Here is a 23,119-nt window from a genome sequence, read left to right as displayed (position 1 = left end):
TTAATCTGTTATGTAAATTGGGAATACAGTGTTTTAGATATTTAGATTATAATATTTTATGTATATGCTTTCATGATGCATTTTTTATTTCTTAAGTTAATATAAATTTTTCATGTATTAGTCTTTGTCTATACGATTATACGATGAATTGACTTTTATTGTTTATATGTTTGTTAATTTAGGAAAATGAATCACCCTGATAATCATGTGAATGATAATGCTAATCTGGATGAGATTGTTGAAAATTATAATGCTCCGCTGTGGAAGTATGTCAAAAAGCTCGAAAAAGTGGGAAATAGAGGAGGAGGAAATACTAAATTTGAGTGCAATTATTGTCAAAAAACTTATAAAGGATCCTACTCTAGGGTCAAGTTTCATTTGTTAAAAATGCCTGGAAATGGGATCGCGCCTTGCAACAAGGTTACTGATGAAACTCTTGCGGAAATGAATAAGTTAGTTCGAGAGTGTCAATACAAGTTAAAGAGTTCTGCTCCTAAACATGTTTCGTTGCCCAATACTGGTTCATTATGTTATGATCTACCTGAAGCAAATCTTGGTCCAAAGAAGAGAAAGGGAACAAGTGGGCCTCTCAGTAAAGCTTTTAACAAGGAGGCTCGAGATCAATGTGATGCCGAAGTTGCAAGGATGTTTTATACAGGTGGCTTATCATTTAACCTTGCAAGAAATCCGCACTATCAGAACTCGTATGTTCGTGCTTCTACACTTCCAGGGTATGTTACACCAGGTTACAACGCACTGAGAACTACTCTTCTGCAACAAGAGAAAAGTCACATTGAGCGGTGCCTCCAACCAATCAAGCGCACATGGAGCACTAAAGGTGTAAGTGTTTGCAGTGATGGGTGGACAGATGCTCAAAGGAGACCACTTATTAATATTATGGCAACTTGTGAAAGTGGGCCAATGTTCTTGAGAGCAATTAATTGTGAAGGTGAATACAAAGACAAGCATTGTATTGCCAACTTTCTTACAGAAGCTATTAAAGAAATTGGTCATGAAAATGTTGTTCAAGCGATCACTGATAATGCCCCTGTTTGTAAAGCTGCTGGGTTACTTATTGAGGCCCACTATCCCCATATCTTTTGGACACCCTGTGTTGTTCACACTCTTAGTCTTGCTTTGAAGAGTATATGTACTCCGAAACAAATAGAAGTTTCCTATGATGACTGCAATTAGATTTCAACTATTGCTAGTGATGCTTGGTCCATAAAAATTTTTATTATGAACCATAGCATGAAATTGTCCATGTTTAATGAACATTGCAAACTAAAGTTACTTTCCATTGCCGAAACAAGGTTTGTTTTCTCCACTTTTTTTTTTTTTTCCTTATTTAATTATAAGTTATGATCAAGCATCCCACAAAGGAAACAGTACATCGGGAGGCGTTCATAGTGCACCAAAACTCCAATAAGATCCCCACCCTCCGATGAAGGCAACCTTAACTGCACACCTTAACGGAGAGGTTTGAACACATCAATGGCAACCCTGATGCGCATGTATTCGCCAAAACAAAAAACATTGTCACAATCAACCTTCACGCATACCCAAGGCTGCTCCAATAACATCCCCCATCTCTCTCGACATATAACGCTGGAGGGAGCCCATGAATACGGACCCAAAAGCATTGCTCCCGTAATGGGATATCAACAGGAACCAGTAGCTTATTCACTTTGGCCAGTAACAACAAAGATTTCCCAAAGAACCACAGACTGCCCTTTAGAACAAGGTGTACTTCCTCCTCAGAATTGAAACTAAAGAGAATGCAATTATCCCCAATTGTTGTGGCCTCCACACTCGCCTTAGGACGCCAGAGATCCTTAATAACCCCCATAACAATGTTCGGCCTCAAATATTTGTGGGTGAGAACCTTACCAACCAAGAAAAATTTCGAAACCATAAGCCTCTCCGTCGCCGTATCACTGATCACCACCTCTAGATTCTCGGACTCCAACAATTGCAATCCCGAGTTGAAGAGCCGAAGAAACTGCTCCATCCTGTCACTAAACCGAGAACGAACCGCCGCCACACACCTAATCGTAGCAGCCGCCGTCCACAAAACCTTAGACTTGAAACCCTTATGTACCGTGAGGACGAAGCGACTTAGTTTAATTTTCTCTAATGAAAATACAAATGACGTGTTGCAGTGGGAGAACAAAAAATATTATGTGCAACTAATGAACTAATTAAGTCGAATACATTAGAGTTCAACGTTTGGAATTAACAAAGCTTACTCATAGAAAATTCCCATACGCGTGGGTGAAATACTTATGTTAGAGCAAGTTCATCTATTCTGCATGCCATGGCAGGGGAGGATAAGGCAGTCAATATTCATGTTTGATTCTATTACATTTAAAGTGACTAATTATATAGCGTAGATAAGGTGATAGACAAAACTGAATTATTTAATATAACTTGTATTATATCATTAGAAAATAGGAGGGAAACAAATATATTAGGTAACATTTGTTAAACTTGAGAACAACTGTGAAATGTGTAGATCAATGATAATTTGCATAAACATGCACTAACGTATTCGTATTTCTCATCACGTAATAACCAGTGCCTTTACCAGTTCCTAACTTCCAACTAAGTTTTCATAGTGCTCGAGAATCTAGCTAGCTACCAGCGTCATTTGTAGGGCGAGTGAGAGGGGAACAATTCAAATCGATCCATGAATCACAATCATTCCAGTTGAATACCCATCCAGCAGTCTGGCCAAGAAAACAAAATAGCAGAGCATATTACAAGGACCACGTGCTAGAAAAAGTGTATATAACTATATATAATTAGGGTCATCAAATTTTCTCCTGCAGCTCTCGGACCTTCTAGGAACTAGTTATTTAACATGTGAGCATCATAAAAATACTAATTACCATGTGAACTAACAGTGAACAAATTAGATCATAGCGTATCATGTGGGTTGTTTGTGCAAAACTGAAGCGTCCTGATCGAGGAGCTGACCTGATCTGTGGTAAAAGTTGGTGGTTCGTGAACCATACTGGCTGGCATGGCATGCATACTGCTAACCATAGTACCATGGTGCTCATTGCTCCAATAAGCACGAGGGCAAATTATATTCTATACCATCGAGATTTGAGGTTAGTTTTAAAATTGACCGTGAGTTTCTTTTCTTTTTTTTTTTTTTTTCTTTTCACATTGCACGTCAAATTTTTAGCAGTTATCTAATTATATCTTTTGTTAGATTGATTATACCGTCTCCGAACTCACTAATCGTGCCACAGAAGACACACTAATGATGTTAAGAATTAATCGTATATTGATGAGAGTATGGGCTTATAACTAAGTTAGGCTACTTTCTATATTGTTAATTGGTTTTATGATGAAACCTCAACTTTCTTTATAATTTCAAAGCATGTTGTCCCACGTGTGAAACCCAACAGTCACATACGCTTCACTTCACACCATTTGTGTTGTTCACGTGTTAGGATTGGGAATTCCTCACACATGAGAAGACATGTTGAGAATTATTCTGACATTGATGGGGAGGACTTTACATGGGTTTGTAAGTAGTTGGGCTATTTTCCATATTACCCATTAATTAGTTTTATAATAGAACATCAATTTTCTTCGGATTATACTTTGGGGTGAGTCCCGCATTTCTACATCCTTAACAAAAGGTGAAAATTGATCGAATATCAAAACGTGGAGGTGCAATATGAAAAAATTGAAACGTGATGGTTCATTTTGAATTTCACTCTAAACCTTTTCAAAGTGTAAAATGTACTTAGCTCTAAGTACAATTTTCAAGTTTTTAAAGTACCTTAACCTGGACCCTTTCTATATAATTATAATTTGGTTAAGAGTATAAAACTTGAACATACAGAATCAATTAATTGTTTTTGTTAAGCTGTTTCTGTTAAGCTTACAATCTTTGATAATTCGATGCCACCTGCGAAAGTATCTACTCGTTACGGAATCAGGGTGGGTAGTTAACCAATTAAGCAGACAAAAAATAATCAATAAAGTTAGAATAATTATATGTAGTTGGGATTGAATTCTTTTGATGTAGTTATGGTTTATGATTTGGTGCAGCAATACAATTGTTTTTGGTAAGAACAGCACAGGATTAATTAGTCGACAAGAACCACAACCTTGCAAATTAACCCTAGCGGCCAGTGCTGGCATGGCTCCATGCAAGGCCGTACATTGTGATCAAGGTGATCTTAGGATCATCCGGAAGTCGAGAAACAAGCATGTGCATGTCTTTTGGAATCCCTTTAAATGTTTGGCACGGATCTTTTTTGTGCTCACCAAGTGTTTTATGTAACGTCTGCTAGACATATCTCAGGAGACTTTGACAGGTTGCATCGACAACACTCGACAAATGATTTAGCACTCATCAAATTTTTTCAGCAAATGTCGATATTTGTTGACATATGCACAACATGGTTTAGCTGACGGCAACAAGCCCACCAAGTTTTGATGAAATATCTCTGTGAATAACTGAAATTTGTTTGCGTGCTTCATACTATATTTGTATCTTAAAAACTTGGACCTTTAACATTGGAACCCCCACGGTTCAAATCCTAAATCGGCCACTGCATGGATTGGACTGCAGAAGTACAAACAAATTAAGGTTAATTAACTAGTTAGATGGACATACATAGAATAATAATTTTTAAGTGTGACAGTTACATAACCGTGATATAAAGTACTCAAACATTCATGTTATTGCATATCTATTTAGTAATAAGGCGTCCGGGTGGAGATAGTTCTTTTGTAGGGCGTACCATTGATGGTGTTCGGGTTATTCTGCGAAGTTAATTATCCAGGTAATAATCTTTTATATACACAAGTCAGTGAGGCAAATGGTGTGGCAATACATATGTTAGCTCGTTTAATTTTGCTTTATCTTTGTGTGGGTTTGTTGAAATGGTTTTGAGATGCTCTTTGATTTTATTCACGACGCTCTTATAATTGATGATTGTAGTCGAAATCAGGTTTTATGTACCCCACAATTGTCTTTTTTTAAGCCGTGAATAAATCTCCATCATATCATCGAGGTTTCATGATAGAATTTTTACAACATGCAAAAATAGGATAAAAAAAACACTTAAGATTGTGAGGTACCGTTTGGTATGTGGGACCGGACGGAACAGAGTGGGACAAAGCGTTCCATCCCACATTTGGTGCGCCTAAAATGGGTGGAACGAGCTGTTTCATGAGACGAGTTTTGGGTGAATTTTCATTCCACCTCACCCCCTGGAACGACTCGTTCCACATCCGTGGAACACAAAATTATAACCTCTTCGTCTCCTTCTTCTTCCTCCTTGTTTCCATCCGAGGGCATCTTTGCTCCCGCTCCGTTCCGTTCCGTCCTGTCCCGTCCCGTCTGCATACCAAACGATACCTACGAGAACAAGATAATTATAGTATAGATAGCTCAAGTAAGGTTGTTCTCCACAAGAATTAATATGAACAACTTACATTTAAAACTAATCCTTAATAACTATTCAACACAAGATTTAGAAAAGCTTGAAATTGTGAATTATAATAAATAAACAAATAATAAAAATAATTAAATTAGCAATAATTAAAATCAACAGCAAGTAAAACAAACCTTTTGAAAATCAAATATAAAACACACTAGGGTTTAGTCATCACTATTAACAATCCTATATAGTTCTACCCATTACTTATGAGTTAACACATGCAAACTTTGAAGGTTAGATAATGCATATCCTACTCATGATATTCATATCAAACATGCAAATGATATTCATATCAAATATGAACATGCAAGACTCATTAAGTTTTGTGAAAATCTTTTGAAAAATCAAGCAACCCTTTTGAGCTTGATATTCGCCTTAGGTGAACTTAAAATTATCAATCACAAGAAGCCCTACTCAGTTTCAGGATGATATTTCAACAAAAATTGCATCAAATTACTTATTTAAACATCCTAAGGTGATCAAGCATCAAGATATATATAACGTGGTGATTAATAATTTAAAGCATGCATAACATCATAAGTAAATTGATAAGAAACTACATATTCATGTTAAGGGTCGTAACCTATCCCTAGTAAAAGAGAATTAATTATGCATATTCATAAATGAAAAGCAAAATATTATTAAGAATAAAAGATAGAAAACATCCTTGTAAAAAGTCGTCACAAGCTCATAAGCTGATATCTCCAACGTCAAAAACGTTCTTGCCCTTTAAGGCTCCAAAATCAACATATAAATACACCAAGAAATCTGAATCCTACCTAAAATAGGTCTCCCAACAAATACGGAAATCCACTTAAAATAATAAACTAAGAAACACAATCCTATTCTAACTTGGAGAATTTGGTAAGCCAAAGATTCCCCATATTTCCCAGTAAAATCTGTACCAAATCAAGCATACGAGGTGGCGCTGGAAAGATAAAAACATCCACTAAATTTTGCATAAGAAACTTTCCTCAAAAATTACCATTTTTACTGAGTACAAGTCCAAGACGTCGCAAAACGTAAGTGGCAGCTTTGCGTAGTCAACCTTCTTTTAATTTCCACGAACAAACGACTTGTAATTAAATTTTGAAATTTTGACATAATTATTTTGAAAGGCTCACGAATCCACTTCAATTGAAATTACTCTAAAATTCCTTCGTTTCATGGTTTTTTGCACAAAGTAGATTCACGTGTCCTACAATTGAAATATAAAGTAAAGTATAAAAATTCTCTCAAAATAACCAATAAATTATAACTTGTTATAGATATTACATCAGAGTGTGATTAAGTAAATCTTAAATTAGATTTGATATTAGTTATTCTTCCCTATTAGAATTGTGAGGAGAAGGATTTTTCCTTCTAGGCATTGCGTGGAGGGAATAACACACACCCTACAAATAAATGTCTCTCATCTCTCTTTCCCTTGTTAGATTAAATAAGCCACAACACGTTATCAGCATGCTCTTACTGCACTAAGGAATCTGACGTGGAATTTTTTGCATCAAACCATTTCATCAATATCATCTCGCAATCAGGTTCTTCCAAAACAACGATTTTTTATCTCGATATTTTTGCAGCTCGGATAGCATGAACATTCACCATAATGCATGACCTAACTTTAAGTTTTACAAATTTTAGATTCTACATAAATTGTATATGCATTATATTCATAATTGTTGAATTATGCGAATTGATATTGCCATGAATTATGTCAAATATCTATTCATGCATTAATTTATTTGTTAAATATTCATGGTTATAATCTAGAAATCGAAAAAAAAAAATTATATTAAGGTTTCGTTGGGAACCCAGCGTGCGAGCTCCCCAAACTGAGCAACGAGAAACCAGCCACGGATTCAGAAGGTCCACACCTTACAGTCAACGACCCGAGCCTTTGGTCACAGTAACCGAAGACCATAAGAGATCTCCAACAGAGTTTGGAACGAGATTCGTTCGAAGTCTGATTTGAATTTTGTAGGGTTTTGGTTCTTGAACGTTAAGATTAACCTTCTCTGTTCACCATCGTGGTCACCGAAGAACCACGAACTCACCCTTGAGATTTTTGACCCAAAACACGACTGCTTGACGCAGCGACACCGATCTCCTTTCCTAACGATCGCACCCAGCATACGACTGAGGTGTTTTTTATTTAAACCGAAGCTAGTTAGGGTTTGGTTCTTCTCGGCCCACAACTAAAACCAATTATTGGTTTTAGGCTTGCGTTCTGCAACCCACAACATCTCTCTTCTCCACCCATAACACTAGCTCAGTTAGGTTTTAGGTGTTCCCTTTTCTCACACTACAGCACAACCCAACCTCGGTTAGGCTCTCGGTGTTACTTGTACCATACCGCACCTGATCCCAGCCAGTAGCTAATGACTCGGTGTACATGCACTGCGAAGCACAAGATCAACCCCTTATAAGCCTACTACCGTCTGCCCCAGTTTGGGCTTGCTTCCTACAAAGGCCAGTAGGCTTGCTGGCTTCTATGCCTCAGCCCACCTCCTGACTTGCCCAGTTTTGGGCCTGGGGCTCACGAGACAAAATTACTCAGCCCACATGTGGGCTATGGTCCAGATTTTTCGGCCCCGAGTTTTAATCGCTTATTTTTTTAGGCCCTTTGGATTTATAATTTTTCGCCCAACCTTTAATTTTGCCCCAAAGTCCAAATAATTAATTGAATTATAATCATAAGCCTCGAAGACCCTTTTTTTTTTTTTTTTTTTTTGCATCTTTCTATGTATATATTTGTGTTTTCTTGCAGGAACCTATGAAGCTAAAGTTCATAATTCTTTCGGACCTCAAAGTTTTTCGAGACATGCATTATTTGAAAACTCGAAGTTTTTCTTAAAAAATCACCCATGAAAACCTGAATCTTTTTCATGTAAATTTAAACAAATAAATGTCTATTAGAACCTGAACGTTCTACTCCTATGTGAACGGATTGAATTTCTCCATTACACTAACCACATTCTCATCCATTTATTTTGTGATAGGGACATGTCGAATTTGAACAAACTCGACTTTACCGCTTTAGAGGTCTCCAAAAGAAACTACGTCAAGTGGGTCCAAGATGTGAAGCTCCACCTCACCGCAAAGAATTTGGGTCCAGCTATTGAAGTTAAGACTGATAACATGTCGGTGAAGCTAAGAAAGCCACTGCCATGATCTTCATCTGAAGAAATATTCATGATGCACTACAAACTGAGTACCTTATTGAGGAAGATCCACAAGCACTTTGGGTTGCTTTGGTCGATCATTTCAATCACCAAAAGGACATCTTCTTACCTAAAGCAAGACACGACTGGCAGCATCTACACTTCTAAGACTTCAAATCTATGAATGAATATAATTATGAAATTTGTCAAATATGATCACTTCTCAAGTTCTGTAACGAGGACTTAACCAACGAGGATTTCCTAGAGAAGACCTATTCGACCTTTTATGTGACCAATATTGTCCTACACCAACAATATAGGGCTCAAAAGTTCACTAATTTTTCATATTTGATCTCTGTTTTACTTCTTGTTGAAAAGCAAAATTAGCTATTAATGAAGAATCATCAAGCTCGACCTACTAGGGCAATCGTTGTGCCTGAAGCACACCATAGCGAGAATCAACGCCCAAAACGCCATTCTAGGCATGGTAGGGGTGGCCAAAAGCACCCCGCCAAGGTTAACATAGCTAAGGCCCATCTAAGGGAGGAAACCGAGCCCAGAAGCATTCTGATCTCGTTCCCAAGGCCTTGAACTTCAAGAATAAGGGTAAAGCACTTGACACCATGGATGCAAATATGTGATATCGTTGTGGTTCAAAGGACCATTGGTCCCATGTTTGCCGTGCTCCCCCGAAGGTTGTACCTGAATATCATTATCGTCGTAAGAAGTTTGAATCAAATTGTATGCAAGTGGATGAACCAGAGAATACCAAGATGGAGGTTTCTGATTTTTAAGAGGCTGTAACCCCTATGGAAAATTAGAATCTTAGACATGAACCATTTTTTTAGTTGAATTTTAATCCTTGGGGCCGAACCCCTCTTTGTTTTTTGGTTTAAGTTTGAACAATTTTCCTTTATGTTTGGATTATTTATTGGTGATTTATTTTAATTTTGGATATTAAGTTTATAAATCACCATACTTGAATGCTTAAATTATTTTGAATGGATATATGTTTTTAGAATTTTTATGCATGTGACCGATTCAAATTAATTTTACTTTCTAGGTATAACTAGTGGTAAAGTTACTTGTCTGCTAGATAGTGCAACCACACACGTTTTGCATGAATGCATCTATTTCACTAACTTTGTACCTAAGAATGTACCTCTGACAATCCTTTCAGATCCATCCAACCTGATCGAATGATACAATAAGACTTGTATAATGTTGTCCAATGGCACTATTTTGACGATTCAAGATGCACTTTATTCTCCACATTCCGAAAGCACTTTGTTGAGCATTAAAGAGATTCGAGACAATAATTACCATGTTGAAACCCATGTAGAAAATGGAGTTGAATTTATGTGCATCACTTCCTATAAATAAGGCCAGAAGTGTATTCTAGAGTAGATGGAGCGTATCCCGAGTGGTCTGTATTCTACAACCATACACCCTATAGAGAGCCACTATGTCCCTACCTCAAGGACTGTGCATGAAATTACACTTTGGCATTATCGTTTAGGACACCCTGGACAAACAACGATGCCCTATATCCTCAAATCTTCACATGGACATCCATTAACCCGAAGTTTAGGTTTTACTCAAGAAATCAGATATCAAACCTGCTCCATGGGAAAGCTTATCATTAAGATTATGATTGTGTAAATCCTTGATTAGAATTGATACTAGTGATTCTTCTCTATTAGGATTATATTCCTTGGAGGAGAAGGATTCTTCCCTCCCTTATTATACTATAAAGGCACTACATTGAGGGAACCTCCTTCCATTGTCAGACTAAATAAGCCGCAACATAACTAAGATTAGTGTAAAAATATAAATTAATATCAACTCATCATTTCGTAGAAACGATATTAAAAAATAAAAAAATAAAAATCAGATCTATCAATTTTCTCGTCTGCACATATTATAACACGTCATATTATATAGGCTTTTTGGCCAAAATTGTCCCTGAGATTTGCATAACTCCTTCCTTTGATCCCTGAGATTTGAAATCAATAGAAGTAGTCCCCAAGTTTGTCCACCATCAATCATTTTGATCCTTCCATGAAAAAGCTCCATTAAATAAGGTTCAAATTACAAAAATACGCTCAAATTTTGTCAAATTATTTGGTTCATTATTTATTAAATTAAGGGTATTTTTTTATTTTAGTCATTATTTATATATAATTTTCATAGAATGATCAAAATGATTGATGGTGGACAAACTCAGAGACCACTTTTAATGATTTCAAATCTCATGAACCAAAATGATGAGTTATACAAATTTCATGGACCATTTTGACTAAAAAAACCTTTTAGCCTATTATATAAATCTCATCAAGTCCACTGCGGTAATCATTCTCCCGGGTGTTATGCTCACCCTTCATAATTACGGCATCAGCTAGAAATCTTCCAAAATCTTCACAGTTAATGATACGAAGCACAAAACAAGTTGAAAGTTGCAACTGAAATAAAAAGTTGTAGGCGTAAATATAGGAAAACAAAAAATTGATATATATATATATATATATATAGATAGAGAGAGAGAGAGAGTGGAGCATTTGGAACAGAGAAAAATTCTTGTAAAGAGATTGTCTTCCTACACCAATCATTAAATTATATTTCCCTTTTCCCTTTTACACCAGAAGAATTCATGAGTGGAGTGAGAGGCATAACACTAACATACTGGTGTGATTGGTGAAAAGCTTAAACATAAGAGAGAGAGAGAGAGAGAGAGAGAGAGAACATAGTTGGTAAGCAGTCAGTGTTAGTATAAGCTCTAATTTGCCGACAAGAATTTCTGTCTCTCCCACTAAATGAGTAATTAGAGAGGAGACCCAAGGTGGTAATATATAGATAATACCATAATTCAGTCTACCTTTTTTTATTTCTCACTTCACTCAACCAGAAGTGAAAACCCCACTTGATTCATTGATAGGTGGGGCTGTGAGTAGATGATTTCAGAGAGAGAGACAGAGAGAGAGAGAGAGAGAGAGAGAATTAGAAAGAGTTCAAAACTGCTTTAGGGTTTTCTGTAATGAAAGTAAGCAAATGATGTTAGCTAGCTAGCTGGGCAGTTTCCTCAAAATTCTGCAGCGTACGTGTTTACCATGCATGAAAACAAGCTGAAGAAGAAAAACAAAGAAAATAAAAAATTGTTATAGCTTTCCATAATTGGTAAACGTGAAATAAAAAGAGTAGGTGAGCTAGTTATTTTTAAAGGATAATGCTAGGAAGACTAAAAGAGTAGGTGACATAGCTTTTCATAATGCTATGTAAGTTGATAATTAGATTATTGCTTAAGTGTTGATTAATATGTTTATTTTTTATTGATAACACATTATTTAGTTTGCAAATTTAGTCTACCTAGTATTACTCTTTTGTAAATAAGTAATGCTAGGAGAACTAAATTTGTAGACAAAATTTTGTAAACTAAATGACTTGAAAGTTGATGATTGGGTTATTACTTAAGCGTTAATGAACGTGCTCATTTTTATTGGTGACACATTATTTAGTTTGTAAATTTTATTTATAAATTTAGTCTCTCTAGTCACCACGACTAACAAGTAAAACATTACCGCAAAAGAGTATTTAACAAAATTGGTTTAGTTTTGCTCTTACACCTCATGTCTCGAGTTTGTTTTCCTCCTCTTCTATGATCCTCTTGTATAAAAACAAAATTACTGTAGTGTCCTATCACATTAATTAGTATTTTGGGGAAACAACCATTAATTTCATTTATAAATTGAGTTCTTATATGCAGCAATATGTTTAAAAATTGTTTTTTTTTTTTTTTTATGAAGAAGAAATTTATTAAAGCTTAAAATCTCTAATACAACCGTTTCCCATGCAATCAAAATTAAAAGCCTCTATAGCCGAAATCGGAAGACAAAAATCCCAAAAATGTGGGTTGGCAACAATGAGGCCCACATGAGCTAATGTGTCCGCCACGAAATTAGCCTCCCTATAAATATGCTTCCAGTTGATATGCTGAAATTTAGAAGCCAACCATTTGATGTCCTCTATGATAGGTTTAAGATGTCAAGGGGGCATGCAAACATCTTGCACCACCTAAATGACAAGCTTAGAATCCCTTTCCATCATTAGCTTCTTCACACCTTTGCGCCTAGTGAAAAAAAGCCCTTCCTTTAAAGCAACGGCCTTCGCAACCAAAATGGTGGCACCATCAAGGTTCAATGCACCAACACCAGCAGGTTGCCCTCCTCATTTCTAAGAACAAAAGCAGCTGCAGAACGATCTAAACTAACCGACCCATCAAAATTTAATTTCACATAGCCATGGGGAGGAGGACGCCAACAAATGGGATGTTGGTGGCAAGGATCACCCCTAGAGATCTTCTTACAATTAACCTTAAAAAAGATAAGCCTACACTTGCGGCAATGGAGATACTCCTAGCCGGATTAGGAAACATACTTCCAAAAACTTTATTATTTCTATCATTCCACATTTGCCAACAATTCAAAATACCTTTACTAAGATCACTCAAATCATTGCATTCAACATTGTCAATTATTTCCATTCAATCTAACATAATATTAAACTAAGTCAAATTATTCTTCCAAGGACTTACTGGAGAGAGGTTCCACATTTCTTTAGCATGCTTGCAATTAAGAAAAATGAGATTTTGAGTCTCATCCTCATTGCCACACATAGGGCATAATTTGTCAATATTTTGAATAAATTTACCCAGCCTCATCCTAGTATGAAGTTTTTCATGAGTAAAAAGCCATGCAAAATTTTTTACCTTTGGAGGTATCATTAACTTCCATATCTTCATAAGGAGCTTCTGCCTTTTAACTTCTTGATTATTATTACTCTGAATCCAAGTCGCTGACTTGATTGAGAACTCATCAGTAGAGGAGTGTTCCCATATGAAATTGTCACTTTTATTTTGAAGGGAAATGGGCACCATACAAATTTTCCTCACAACATCTAGGTTCAACACTTGGGAGAGACGAACTCTATCCCAACTTTTATTATGAATAAACTCACTTACTTTAGTGTCCCAATTTATATTTTGTCATTGATTTTTAGGAATTAGCTAGAACAATGGATAAGGAAAAACCCAATGATGGGTCCAAAAAAGGATATCCTCACTATTACCCACAACCTATCTAATTCCCCTGTGAATAACATGTCTACTATTCAAAATCCCTTTCTAGGCTAAGGAGTGGTTCTGCTTGACTTTGCAACTAAAAAAAATCATCCTTCTTTAAGTACTTTCTTTTAACAATTTGCACCTACCAATTGTTTTCATCCTTTAAAACTTTTCATCCTAACTTAGCCAAACATGCATTATTGAAATGATCCACTCTTCTTACGCCCAACCCCCTTGATCCTTAGAAGTACACACTTTTTTCCAAGCCATAGGTTTTAACTTCCTATCTCTCCCCGAAAAGAAGTCCATATACTCATTGTTTAAGTTACTAGTTACTCGAGTATGACATTTAAAGTAAGACATGATATAGTTCAGTATACCAGATAAGTTAGACTTAATGAGGGTTAGTCTTCCTGCCTTAGAGAGAGTATTAGCCTTCCACCCGGCAAGCTTTTGCTTAACTCTTTTGATTAATTATTCACAAGATCTTTCCAAAACACAATATTAAGAATGCCCAGATATATGCCGATGGTAGTTTTATGTTGAATATGTAAAACATTCACAATAGCATTTCTAGTTTGAGCATTAGTATTTTCTAAAAAAATAAAGTGAGTATTTGTGGAAATTTACTTTTTGACCTGAAGCTTTGGCAAACATATTAAGAGCATGAAGTACATTCCTAGCACCTTTTGTGTTTGCCTTAGCAAATAACAAACAATCGTCTGCAAAAACTAGATTTGATATTCTAAATCCACCAGGAGAGGACATAATTCCAACATATGATATAGGGGTAGTGACCATTTTGTTAAGTGTCTAATCAATGGTTCCATGCAAAGAATGAAAATATAAGGTGATAAATGATCCCTTTGCCTAATTCCCTTCTTAGGGTAAAAGTAACCATGAGTAGAACCATTAATCAAAATCGAGAAGGAAGTTGAAGTAATGCATTCCATAATTAAGCTCACCCATCTTTCCGTAAAACCAAATCTAAGAAGCACATACCTGATATACTTCGAATTAAGATAATCATACGCTTTTTCTAAATCCAACTTTATTCCCATTGCTCCAGTCCTTCCTTTTTACCTTTAAAACTAGAAAACATTTCATGCGCAATCAAAATATTATCATAAATAGAATGTCCCAGAGTAAAGGCCCCTTGGTTTCCAGATATGCAATGGTTTAGAAGTGGCTTTAACCTTTTAATGATGATTTTCGTGATTATTTTATAGCTCACATTGCATAGACTAATTGGTCTATAATTACTTACCACCTCAGGATTTTCCACTTTTGGGATGAGGGCAATGTTGGTATGATTAATAAGTCTCAAGCTAGTACTCTTTTCAAAGAAGTCCTTAACCATAGCACTCACCGAATCTTTAATTGTATCCCAGCATTCATGATAAAAACTAGCACCAATTCCATCCAGACCTGGTGCTTTCAGTGCACCAATTCTTTTAACTGCATCCCATATTTCTATATCTTCAACATGCTTGAGTAAAAGTTCATTGTGATGGTTGTCAATACAAGGATTAATAATATCTGCAATAGAAGAAATATCCACGAGAGCAGGGAGACTATCACAAGAAAACCGCAGTTTAAAGTCCTGCACAAAAACCTGTTCTAGACCTTCACCCTCATTCCACCAAAACCCACAACTATCCTTAATCATTATAATTTCATTTCTCTTTTTTCGAACACTTGCCACGATTTGGAAATATCTTGTTTTCTTATCACCTAATTGCAGCCAATTAACTTTAACTTTATGTGCCCACATGACTTCTTCTTGTCTTAGAATTGAATTAAGTTCCTCACTAAGCTTTATTTCTAAATCAATCTCTGAATCAACATTTTGGTTTTTCATGATGGTTTCTTGTACCTTAGCAAGGTCCCTAAGGATTTTTTTCTTACGCTCCTTTAAATTACCAAAAGTTGTTTTATTCCAACCTTTAACCATATATTTGAAAGTCCCAGCACATGCCCTAAAAGTGTCAATAGGACCAAACACTCCATTGCATTGCCAGGCATTCTTAACAAAATCCTTAAAATCAGGATGAAGAAGCCACATAGCTTCAAATCTAAAGGGATAATTATTCTTATAACAATTTTTCAAGTTGTAGGTTAAGAGAATAGGTCCATGGTCATACCCATAAATTGGGTAATTATGCAGGTTATAGTTTGGGTTCTCATTTAACCAATATGTATTAGCTATAGTCCTATCAAGTCTCTCATAAATTATGTTGTTATCAACTTGGTTGTTGCACCAAGTAAAAGGGACGCCAGAAGCATTTATAGATAAAAGGTTTCCTCTATTGAAGTTGTAGCTTGGCAACCTCCTTTCTTCTCAGTTATGTCTACTATATTATTGAAATCCCCCATTAAGAATATCCTCCCACAATTCCAACTGTAAACTTATTTTAGTAATAGGCACATAAAAACAGTTATTAACTAAATTTACACTTTTTGCATTTTAGGTGATTTTCAAAATGGTTGACAGAGTTTCAAAATTCATTCATGCACTTTAGGGTTTGAAATCATTTAAGTTTATGCCTTCTATCCATTTGATTGTATGATTCCATGTTAAATTGTTGATGTGGCATATGTGGGATCCATTCTATGGATGCTCTGAACCACATTTACACGAGCAGTGGCAAATCCAAGATTCTAACCTCAAGGGTCCCAATATAAAGATTCAAGTTTTTGAGACAAAAACAATGCGTTTAACGCCCAAGATCTTTTTAGCTTTTTAATGGGGCATTTTATTGAGCACTTTGTGTGACTGTCATCATCTATCGAGCTACATTATGCACGTGCTAAGTGTTGTCGAGAGGCCATGTCAAGTTCTTTCGAGTGCCTTTGCAAAGTTTTGTTGAGAACCCCTGCTAGATGATGTCGATGCATCCTACTGAGGGATGTTGACCTATTTTGATGAATGCTGCTGAAATCTGTTCAACAGTCATTTCATCCAACACTTGGTAGGAACAAAAATGTCTCATACCATACATTAAAAGGGGTCTCCAAAGGACCTTCATCGACATTTTTTCTAGCATCCGGTGGGTCTCGAAACCACCTTGGTCCCTATATGTTCTAGATATTCAAATAAATGCATGAGCTATGGTAACCACGCTGCATCCATCGACTTTTTTACAAATTTCAATTCGGAAGTTAAGAAAGCATAATTCAAGATTTTTTACAAAGAACAAATAATGAAAACAGCCCCGTAAAGGCGGAACAAGGAAGGACTTTTTTGATAAAAAAAAAAAGAGTTTGGGATTTGTACCAAACTATGTGATGGTAATCTCATGAGGCTAGTTTATCATTAATTTAACAAATAACCAGACAATCAAACATCCAAAAAACATAAAGTAATAGAATTCCAATACTTCATGGCACAATATGAAAAAACTAGAACCTCGTGGACGTAAAATATAATTAGCCATTTTTCTTTCCTCGTTAAATCATAAGCAATAAATAATTATTTTTAAACCATGTGGTTGTAAAGCACGTAGACTACGCCAATAAATACACCAATTCCAAGACAACCTTACGTAAGGTAGGGTTTATTTTTTGAGGGTGATAGTAGAAAACCAACATGATGCTCTCCGGATCCCTTTGGTAAGGATTCTAAAGAATTGTAAATCGTATCCGTTTATCGTACATCATGCTGTTAATTTTTATGAAATACTGTTTATATTTATTTTTAAATAATTTCTAATATCACGATATATAATGAACGGATATGATTCACAGATCTTTGGATGATTACAAAGAGGATCCAGCAGATCCGGATTCAGTGGAAAACATGTTAAAAATGTAGTTTTCAACTCCTAGAAGACTTAAAACAAGGACCACAAAAATGTGGTAAACTTGGTTAACTTGGTTGTGGCATCGTTCTCAAGCATCTTGTGTGTTGCTTCATGCCGACAGTCTTCTTTTGCATTCGCTTCTTTTTCAACACCTTTCTTGCAACCATGGGCAGCATCCACCCCACAACTATTCTGCGTGATCAACTCTCATTCAACAAGCTTTGGAATGTTTAAAAGATAAGTTACCCTTAAAAAACACAAAGCTCTCTCTCTCTCTCTCTCTCTGTGTGTGATTTGATTTAATGACAAAAAACCTCCCTGATCCAATCTCCATGGCTTGGAAAACGACTTCCACTTCTCACTCCTCTTTGTGATGTGGGGGCTCCACTGTTTCAGACACAAAAACCAGAACCAAAAGGAAAAGTGATTATCTATACAGTTAGAAGTGCTTCTCCAGCTGTAAAGCTTTTTATGCTTCAGGTTGGTCTTTGTAAGGCTTTCTATCTGTGGGGTGTTGACCCCCACTCCACACATTTTGAAACTCTGGCTTGCCATTCACAAAAAAACCCATCACTGCAATTTTGCAAAAGCTCCCTGGGCTTCCCCCTCTATGCGAACGACACGTCATTGCCGAAAATTTCAGGTGAAAAATCCTTTCTTGGATCCTTTTAGGCAAACTCCTCTTTTGCTATGGTCCAAATGGTTATGCTAACCACCAACCGCCTTAGGGTGGCCTCTCCAGTCCAACAATATCTTTGTCGAATGCTTCTGCGAGGGGGGGGGGGGAGAGAGAGAGAGAGAGAGAGAGAGAGAGAGAGAGAGAGAGTTAGCATATAATTATGCAAAGCTAATTATGCAGTTTGAAATAAGTGCAGTTAGTGATATCACATCTAAACAAAAGTTGTCAAAACACATGACAAAACTTTTGCCTTTTGGCAGATTTGATAATTCCAAACAGACAACTTCCCTGTTTATAAACTCAAGCAACAATGGAACTCAAGTGCTTGAGGAAACTAACAAACAACAGTAAAATTCAACACCAGAAATCAAAAGACTGCATTTTGTAACTTCTGGTGCAGAGATTTCTGATAAATAGAGACACTTGTAAGAAACAAGATCAATCACTCATTTTGTCGTCTTGGTACGAGGATGTCGAGTGAGACCTGCACAGAGACGAATAAGGACCGCAAGAGCTAGACTGCCAAAGCAAAAGATGAGTTCTAAGCTTTCTGGTGAAACCCTTCTCAAGATTCTTCAGTTACAGATCAAAGAAAAAGGACTGTACAGTTGGACTCAGATGAATTTGTAGAGAAATTGTACAACTTTTCCGGACAGAAAGTCGATTCACTTTGTGTGTGTACAAGGCAACATGGAGAAGCTATTATAGCAATTGAACTATACCCTATTCAGAAAGAAGAGAAATCGCAGAAATGACTTAAGCAAATTAACAAAGATGATAGCAAGCATCAATATGTTCAAAGATTCTAGTTCACCAATTTATTTGTTTATTTTAAAGTTCTGACTTTATTTTGAAAGCAAATGGAGGACACTGCAAATTTGATAAATCAAAGGAGAAATAATAAAACCTTCCCCTTTATAAACATATTATTTATCTCAAAATACTCGAGGTACAAAAATTTTATAACATTCTTCCTGTTCGCGCAGCATCCTCCATCTTCACAAACAAGAAGAGTTTCGTTTCAGCAAACCCGAAAAACTTCAAAATCATGCTAGAGTAAAACTGGACAGTGGCTCAAATCATGGCTGTGCAGTCCTAGAAATACAGATTCAATCCCTACAGTGTCCCTATTCGCCTGACCTTACTGCCCTAAAAATCTTTCTAGAGCGTAAGTAAACAGGTACAACACGAAAAAAATAGTGGAAAGAATTCAATAAATCCTACAAATTTCAATTTCTACTTGGGGAAAAAAATAATGTTACACTGAGGATGCATCAACAAGAACTTCATTCAACACATCATCCTCACCGTTTGCTAAGGCAAGTAGCTCCGCATCCTTGTCTTCTTCGCAGGAATAATCCCGCCTTTCGAGCTTGGAATGAGCTGCAATGAATATCAACTTCTGTGCCTTGTCAATTCCCACCCTTGAGTGGCCATGGGCAGACACCCATCTCAATAGAGACCAATTACATTTGAACCCACACGACGTTGCATGAAGGAAGATGAGCCTAACTGCAACTTTCCCTAGTGACTTAAACTCAGTGAGGTGTGTTTCCCATACAAGCCTACTACTCTGTGGGTTGGCAATTCTCATCTTCCCTGTATTGGGGTCCCTCTCCTTCATTTGTACAGCGCGCGCATATACCTGATCAAGCCCCTCTGTTCTCCATTTCATGAGTTCCATTAGTGCTATATGGGCTTCCTCCCTCGACACAAGCCGGGTTATAAGCTTGTCCACATCCTTCTCCTGCTCTGGCGTCAACAACTTGAATGGTGGAAGATACTTCCCACTAGTGTCCCTAATTAAATAGAGCGGATCAAGTATAAACGCAGCCGCCCAAGCAGGATGATAATTCTTCCTGAACCGCCTTTCAATCACCTTCTCCACCGGTTCTTCTGGAATGTGGAAACTGGCACACCAATCCTTCACTTTTGTTCTTAGTTCATCCCAAAGTGGGAGGCATTTACCAACCAGCGGCCTCTCCGTCTCAATCTCTTGAGCCATGTCCTTGATCAACTTAACCAACGAATGCACCGCCTGCAATTCATTCCAAAACCTCACATTCCCAATCATTTCGGCGACTTCTCTAGCCATTGGATCCTCCATGGATGCAACTTTATAAGATTCGTCTAGCAGGACCAACTGAAGTGCCCCGGCTGAGCTCAGAATATCCTCAAACAATATATGCACTGCTCCAAAGTTAACCATTTCGAACTCACGCAACGGCACTCTTAACAGCCCGGCATGACCATACTCCTGGGACTGATACTTATGAAAGCTACTCCTAACCTGAGACTTGTTATTCACGAAATTCGCAATCTTAAAACAATTCTCGGCGACATCCTTAAACAAGGGAAGTTCCTTACTGAAATCCTTAATCAAACTATTGAAACCCTGAAACTGACAAGAAAGATTAACCATCCAGTGATTCTGATTCTCTAAATTCCTCAGTGCCTTGGACTTAAACTTGTCTGCTACTATTCCTACACACTGCTGCACAACATTCCCACAAATGCTTGTCACTGTCTCCCACAAAACATCCTCGGCATACTTCGAAGGTACAGAGCCGCCGACAAACACCGCCTTCCTGTACACACTAGTCCCATTGGGAAGATTCACAGTCAAATTTACAAGACCATCTTCCCCGAACGCGCCAAAAGTCTTGCTCTTCCACCCATCAGAAGCAATCTGAAAGAACATGGCGTCGTGAATTCGGGCCTCGGCCTCGGCCTTCGCTTCCTCAAACTTGGAGTCGAGTCTCGACCCGGTGAACTCCCGCCGGGAAATCGCCCGCAGACCCACCTGGTTGAGAAAAGCTCTGAACTTTGGGTGCTCGACGCTCGAAAACGACACCGACCCACAAGACTCAAACACCCAATCGGCCAGAAAATCAAGCGCAACGTCCACCTGCGTCTTACTCAGCGTCGGACCGGGTGAAGTTTTGGGGCTCTTGAGCTTCTTCACGCTGTCCTCCAGCATCGCCAGAGCTCCCAAGTCCTCTTTCCCACCCGACAACACCAAATGCGGCTGGTGGGTCATCGCCGTATGCGCCGTCGCGGTCACCGGAGAGTAAGTGAGCTCGCCGCAGAACCGGGTCGGGTCCACTATCGCGAGCGGCGGAACATGGTACGACGTTGAAGCCGAAACGGAAACGGAAGACGAGCTCCGCTTGCGGCTGGTATGGTGGACGGGGGCAGGCGATGGGGGCAAGTTGATGGTGGAGGACGGCGAGAGGGACGAAATGGGTTTCGCGACGGAGTTGAAATTGGGGCAAGTCCCGCGCTTTAAGTGCTCGGAGGCGGTGCGCGACGGGTTCGAGGCGGAGAACAAGGCGTCGCAAAAGGAGCACCGGAGCTTCACCGCTTTGGGCAGACCAGTGTCGGTGTTGTGGACCAATATAGGCTCCAAGTGAGCCCAGTACCAAGCCCCTTTCCCCTTTATCGCCTTCGTCCGTACCATCACAAGCCCTTCGTACCTCTTGTGCACGGCTTTAGCCGCCGCCTCGTCCGCCGATGCTGACGCGTCCACCCCCTCAACTCCCACGGCCTGCGTGGTGGTGTTGGTAGTCGCCATTACCGAGGACCCGAGTGAGGAAAAAGCAGGACGGAGTTGGGGGCGCGTTCCTAAAGCTAAAAACTTTGAGGGGTCGAACTGCAAAATTATGCAACTGGGTAGCCTCTTGTGACCATGGTCGCTGAAACGAAAACGGCAGTGTTCCGTTGGTGGTGGCCTTTAGGCGGAGAAGGAGAAAGCCGCTGGCTTGGGCGGGTATCCATTACCCGACCCGGCGATCTGGGTAGTCTGATGTGTTTCACTTCACTTCACTTCACTTGTTATTTTCTTTTGGGCACTTTGAGTGGTTCAGTCTCTGACTCTAAGGGCCAAAGAGAAAAGAAGACAAAACCACGACCGTGAGAGAGATGTTAATCTTGGTGATTCCTGGTGTGCACGCGCCACTATGGTACGCGTGGTGAAACACGGCCGTAGTTTGTTGATGGAATTGAAAACCACGACCGTGCGGTCACCGTAGGAAGATTTTTCAGTGTGACCGTCAGACGAGGTAGTGTATTATTTATTTTTATATAAATAGTAGGATACGTGTATTAAAAAGTTAATAACTTAAAAATTAAAATTTTTTATCACTTACATAAAAACACGTAGTATACCATACGTGTTCCCATCACAACTAAAACTTTCTCGTCACGGTGAGGTAACTTTAATAATACCACACTCACAGTCTCACACGAGCAGAAACAGTTGCTGACATCGGTCATCACCCACTTTGCATCAAACAAAATTAAAAAAAAATCATCACCCACTCCAAATTGGAGCGTGACACGCACGTGCCGTCAGGGTTTTTAAGTGGTTTTTGCTTTTATAAAAACATAATAACAAATAAAATAAAAAATAAAAAAATTTCTAGTCACACACTTTTTTATGAGTTGTTGGGTCTTGTTTGTGGGTCTTTGGTGGGGGAAGGGCTTCTTTTGTCTGTTTCTCTCTTTTTCTTTTCTTTCCACAATTTACACAACATTTTTTTCATTCTTCCTTTCTTTTAATTTGAATTTTTACTGAAGGTTTTAGGTTTGGCCAACGTGACTGACAAGTTGGATTGAAAATTAATGACTAATTTAATAAAAAATTATCATGGCTGGCCCGTTCTATGACTAATCCAAATCTTTCACCTGTTATCGTAAATTTACCATCGTAAATCTTTTCTGGGGACCATTATATCTCCCCACCAGCTAGACTTGTTGTTCATGTGGTTTTTATTCAGGATGGGGATGGGGACATAAAGGGGCAACCTAGGAATTCAATGAATTCCAACCAGTTTCTGTGGGGGAGCGTTGACCAGGACAAGGAAATAGAATTTTGCCTTGAAAAAGCT

At 38.0% G+C, this 23,119-nt stretch overlaps 1 protein-coding gene and 1 pseudogene across 2 annotated transcripts; one reads left to right on the top strand and one right to left on the bottom strand.

Moving 5' to 3' along the window:
- Window positions 1–5: 5 nt before the first annotated feature.
- Window positions 6–10,034, top strand: LOC137721952 (uncharacterized; annotated as a pseudogene).
- Window positions 10,035–17,432: 7,398 nt separating this feature from the next.
- LOC137722881 (uncharacterized) lies at window positions 17,433–22,130 on the bottom strand. 2 transcript variants are annotated; one of them, XM_068461992.2, is made up of 2 exons: window positions 19,539–22,130; window positions 17,433–18,319 (listed from the first exon to the last, which is right to left on the bottom strand). In XM_068461992.2, the coding sequence occupies exons 1-2, from the start codon at window positions 21,802–21,804 to the stop codon at window positions 18,276–18,278; spliced, it is 2,310 nt and encodes a 769-aa protein (XP_068318093.1). In that variant the 5' UTR covers window positions 21,805–22,130; the 3' UTR covers window positions 17,433–18,275. The 2 variants fall into 2 exon arrangements, with proteins under 2 accessions (XP_068318093.1, XP_068318092.1); XM_068461991.2 differs by lacking the exon at window positions 17,433–18,319 and having other exon boundaries at window positions 19,108–22,122.
- Between the last annotated feature and the right edge of the window lie 989 nt (window positions 22,131–23,119).

Source organism: Pyrus communis, chromosome 4 (genome assembly GCF_041283825.1).
Source record: "Pyrus communis isolate YQ-2024b chromosome 4, ASM4128382v1, whole genome shotgun sequence".
Classification (NCBI taxonomy): Eukaryota; Viridiplantae; Streptophyta; class Magnoliopsida; order Rosales; family Rosaceae; genus Pyrus; species Pyrus communis.
Note: the sequence above shows the minus strand (reverse complement) of the source record. Positions and strands in the feature narration are given on the sequence as shown.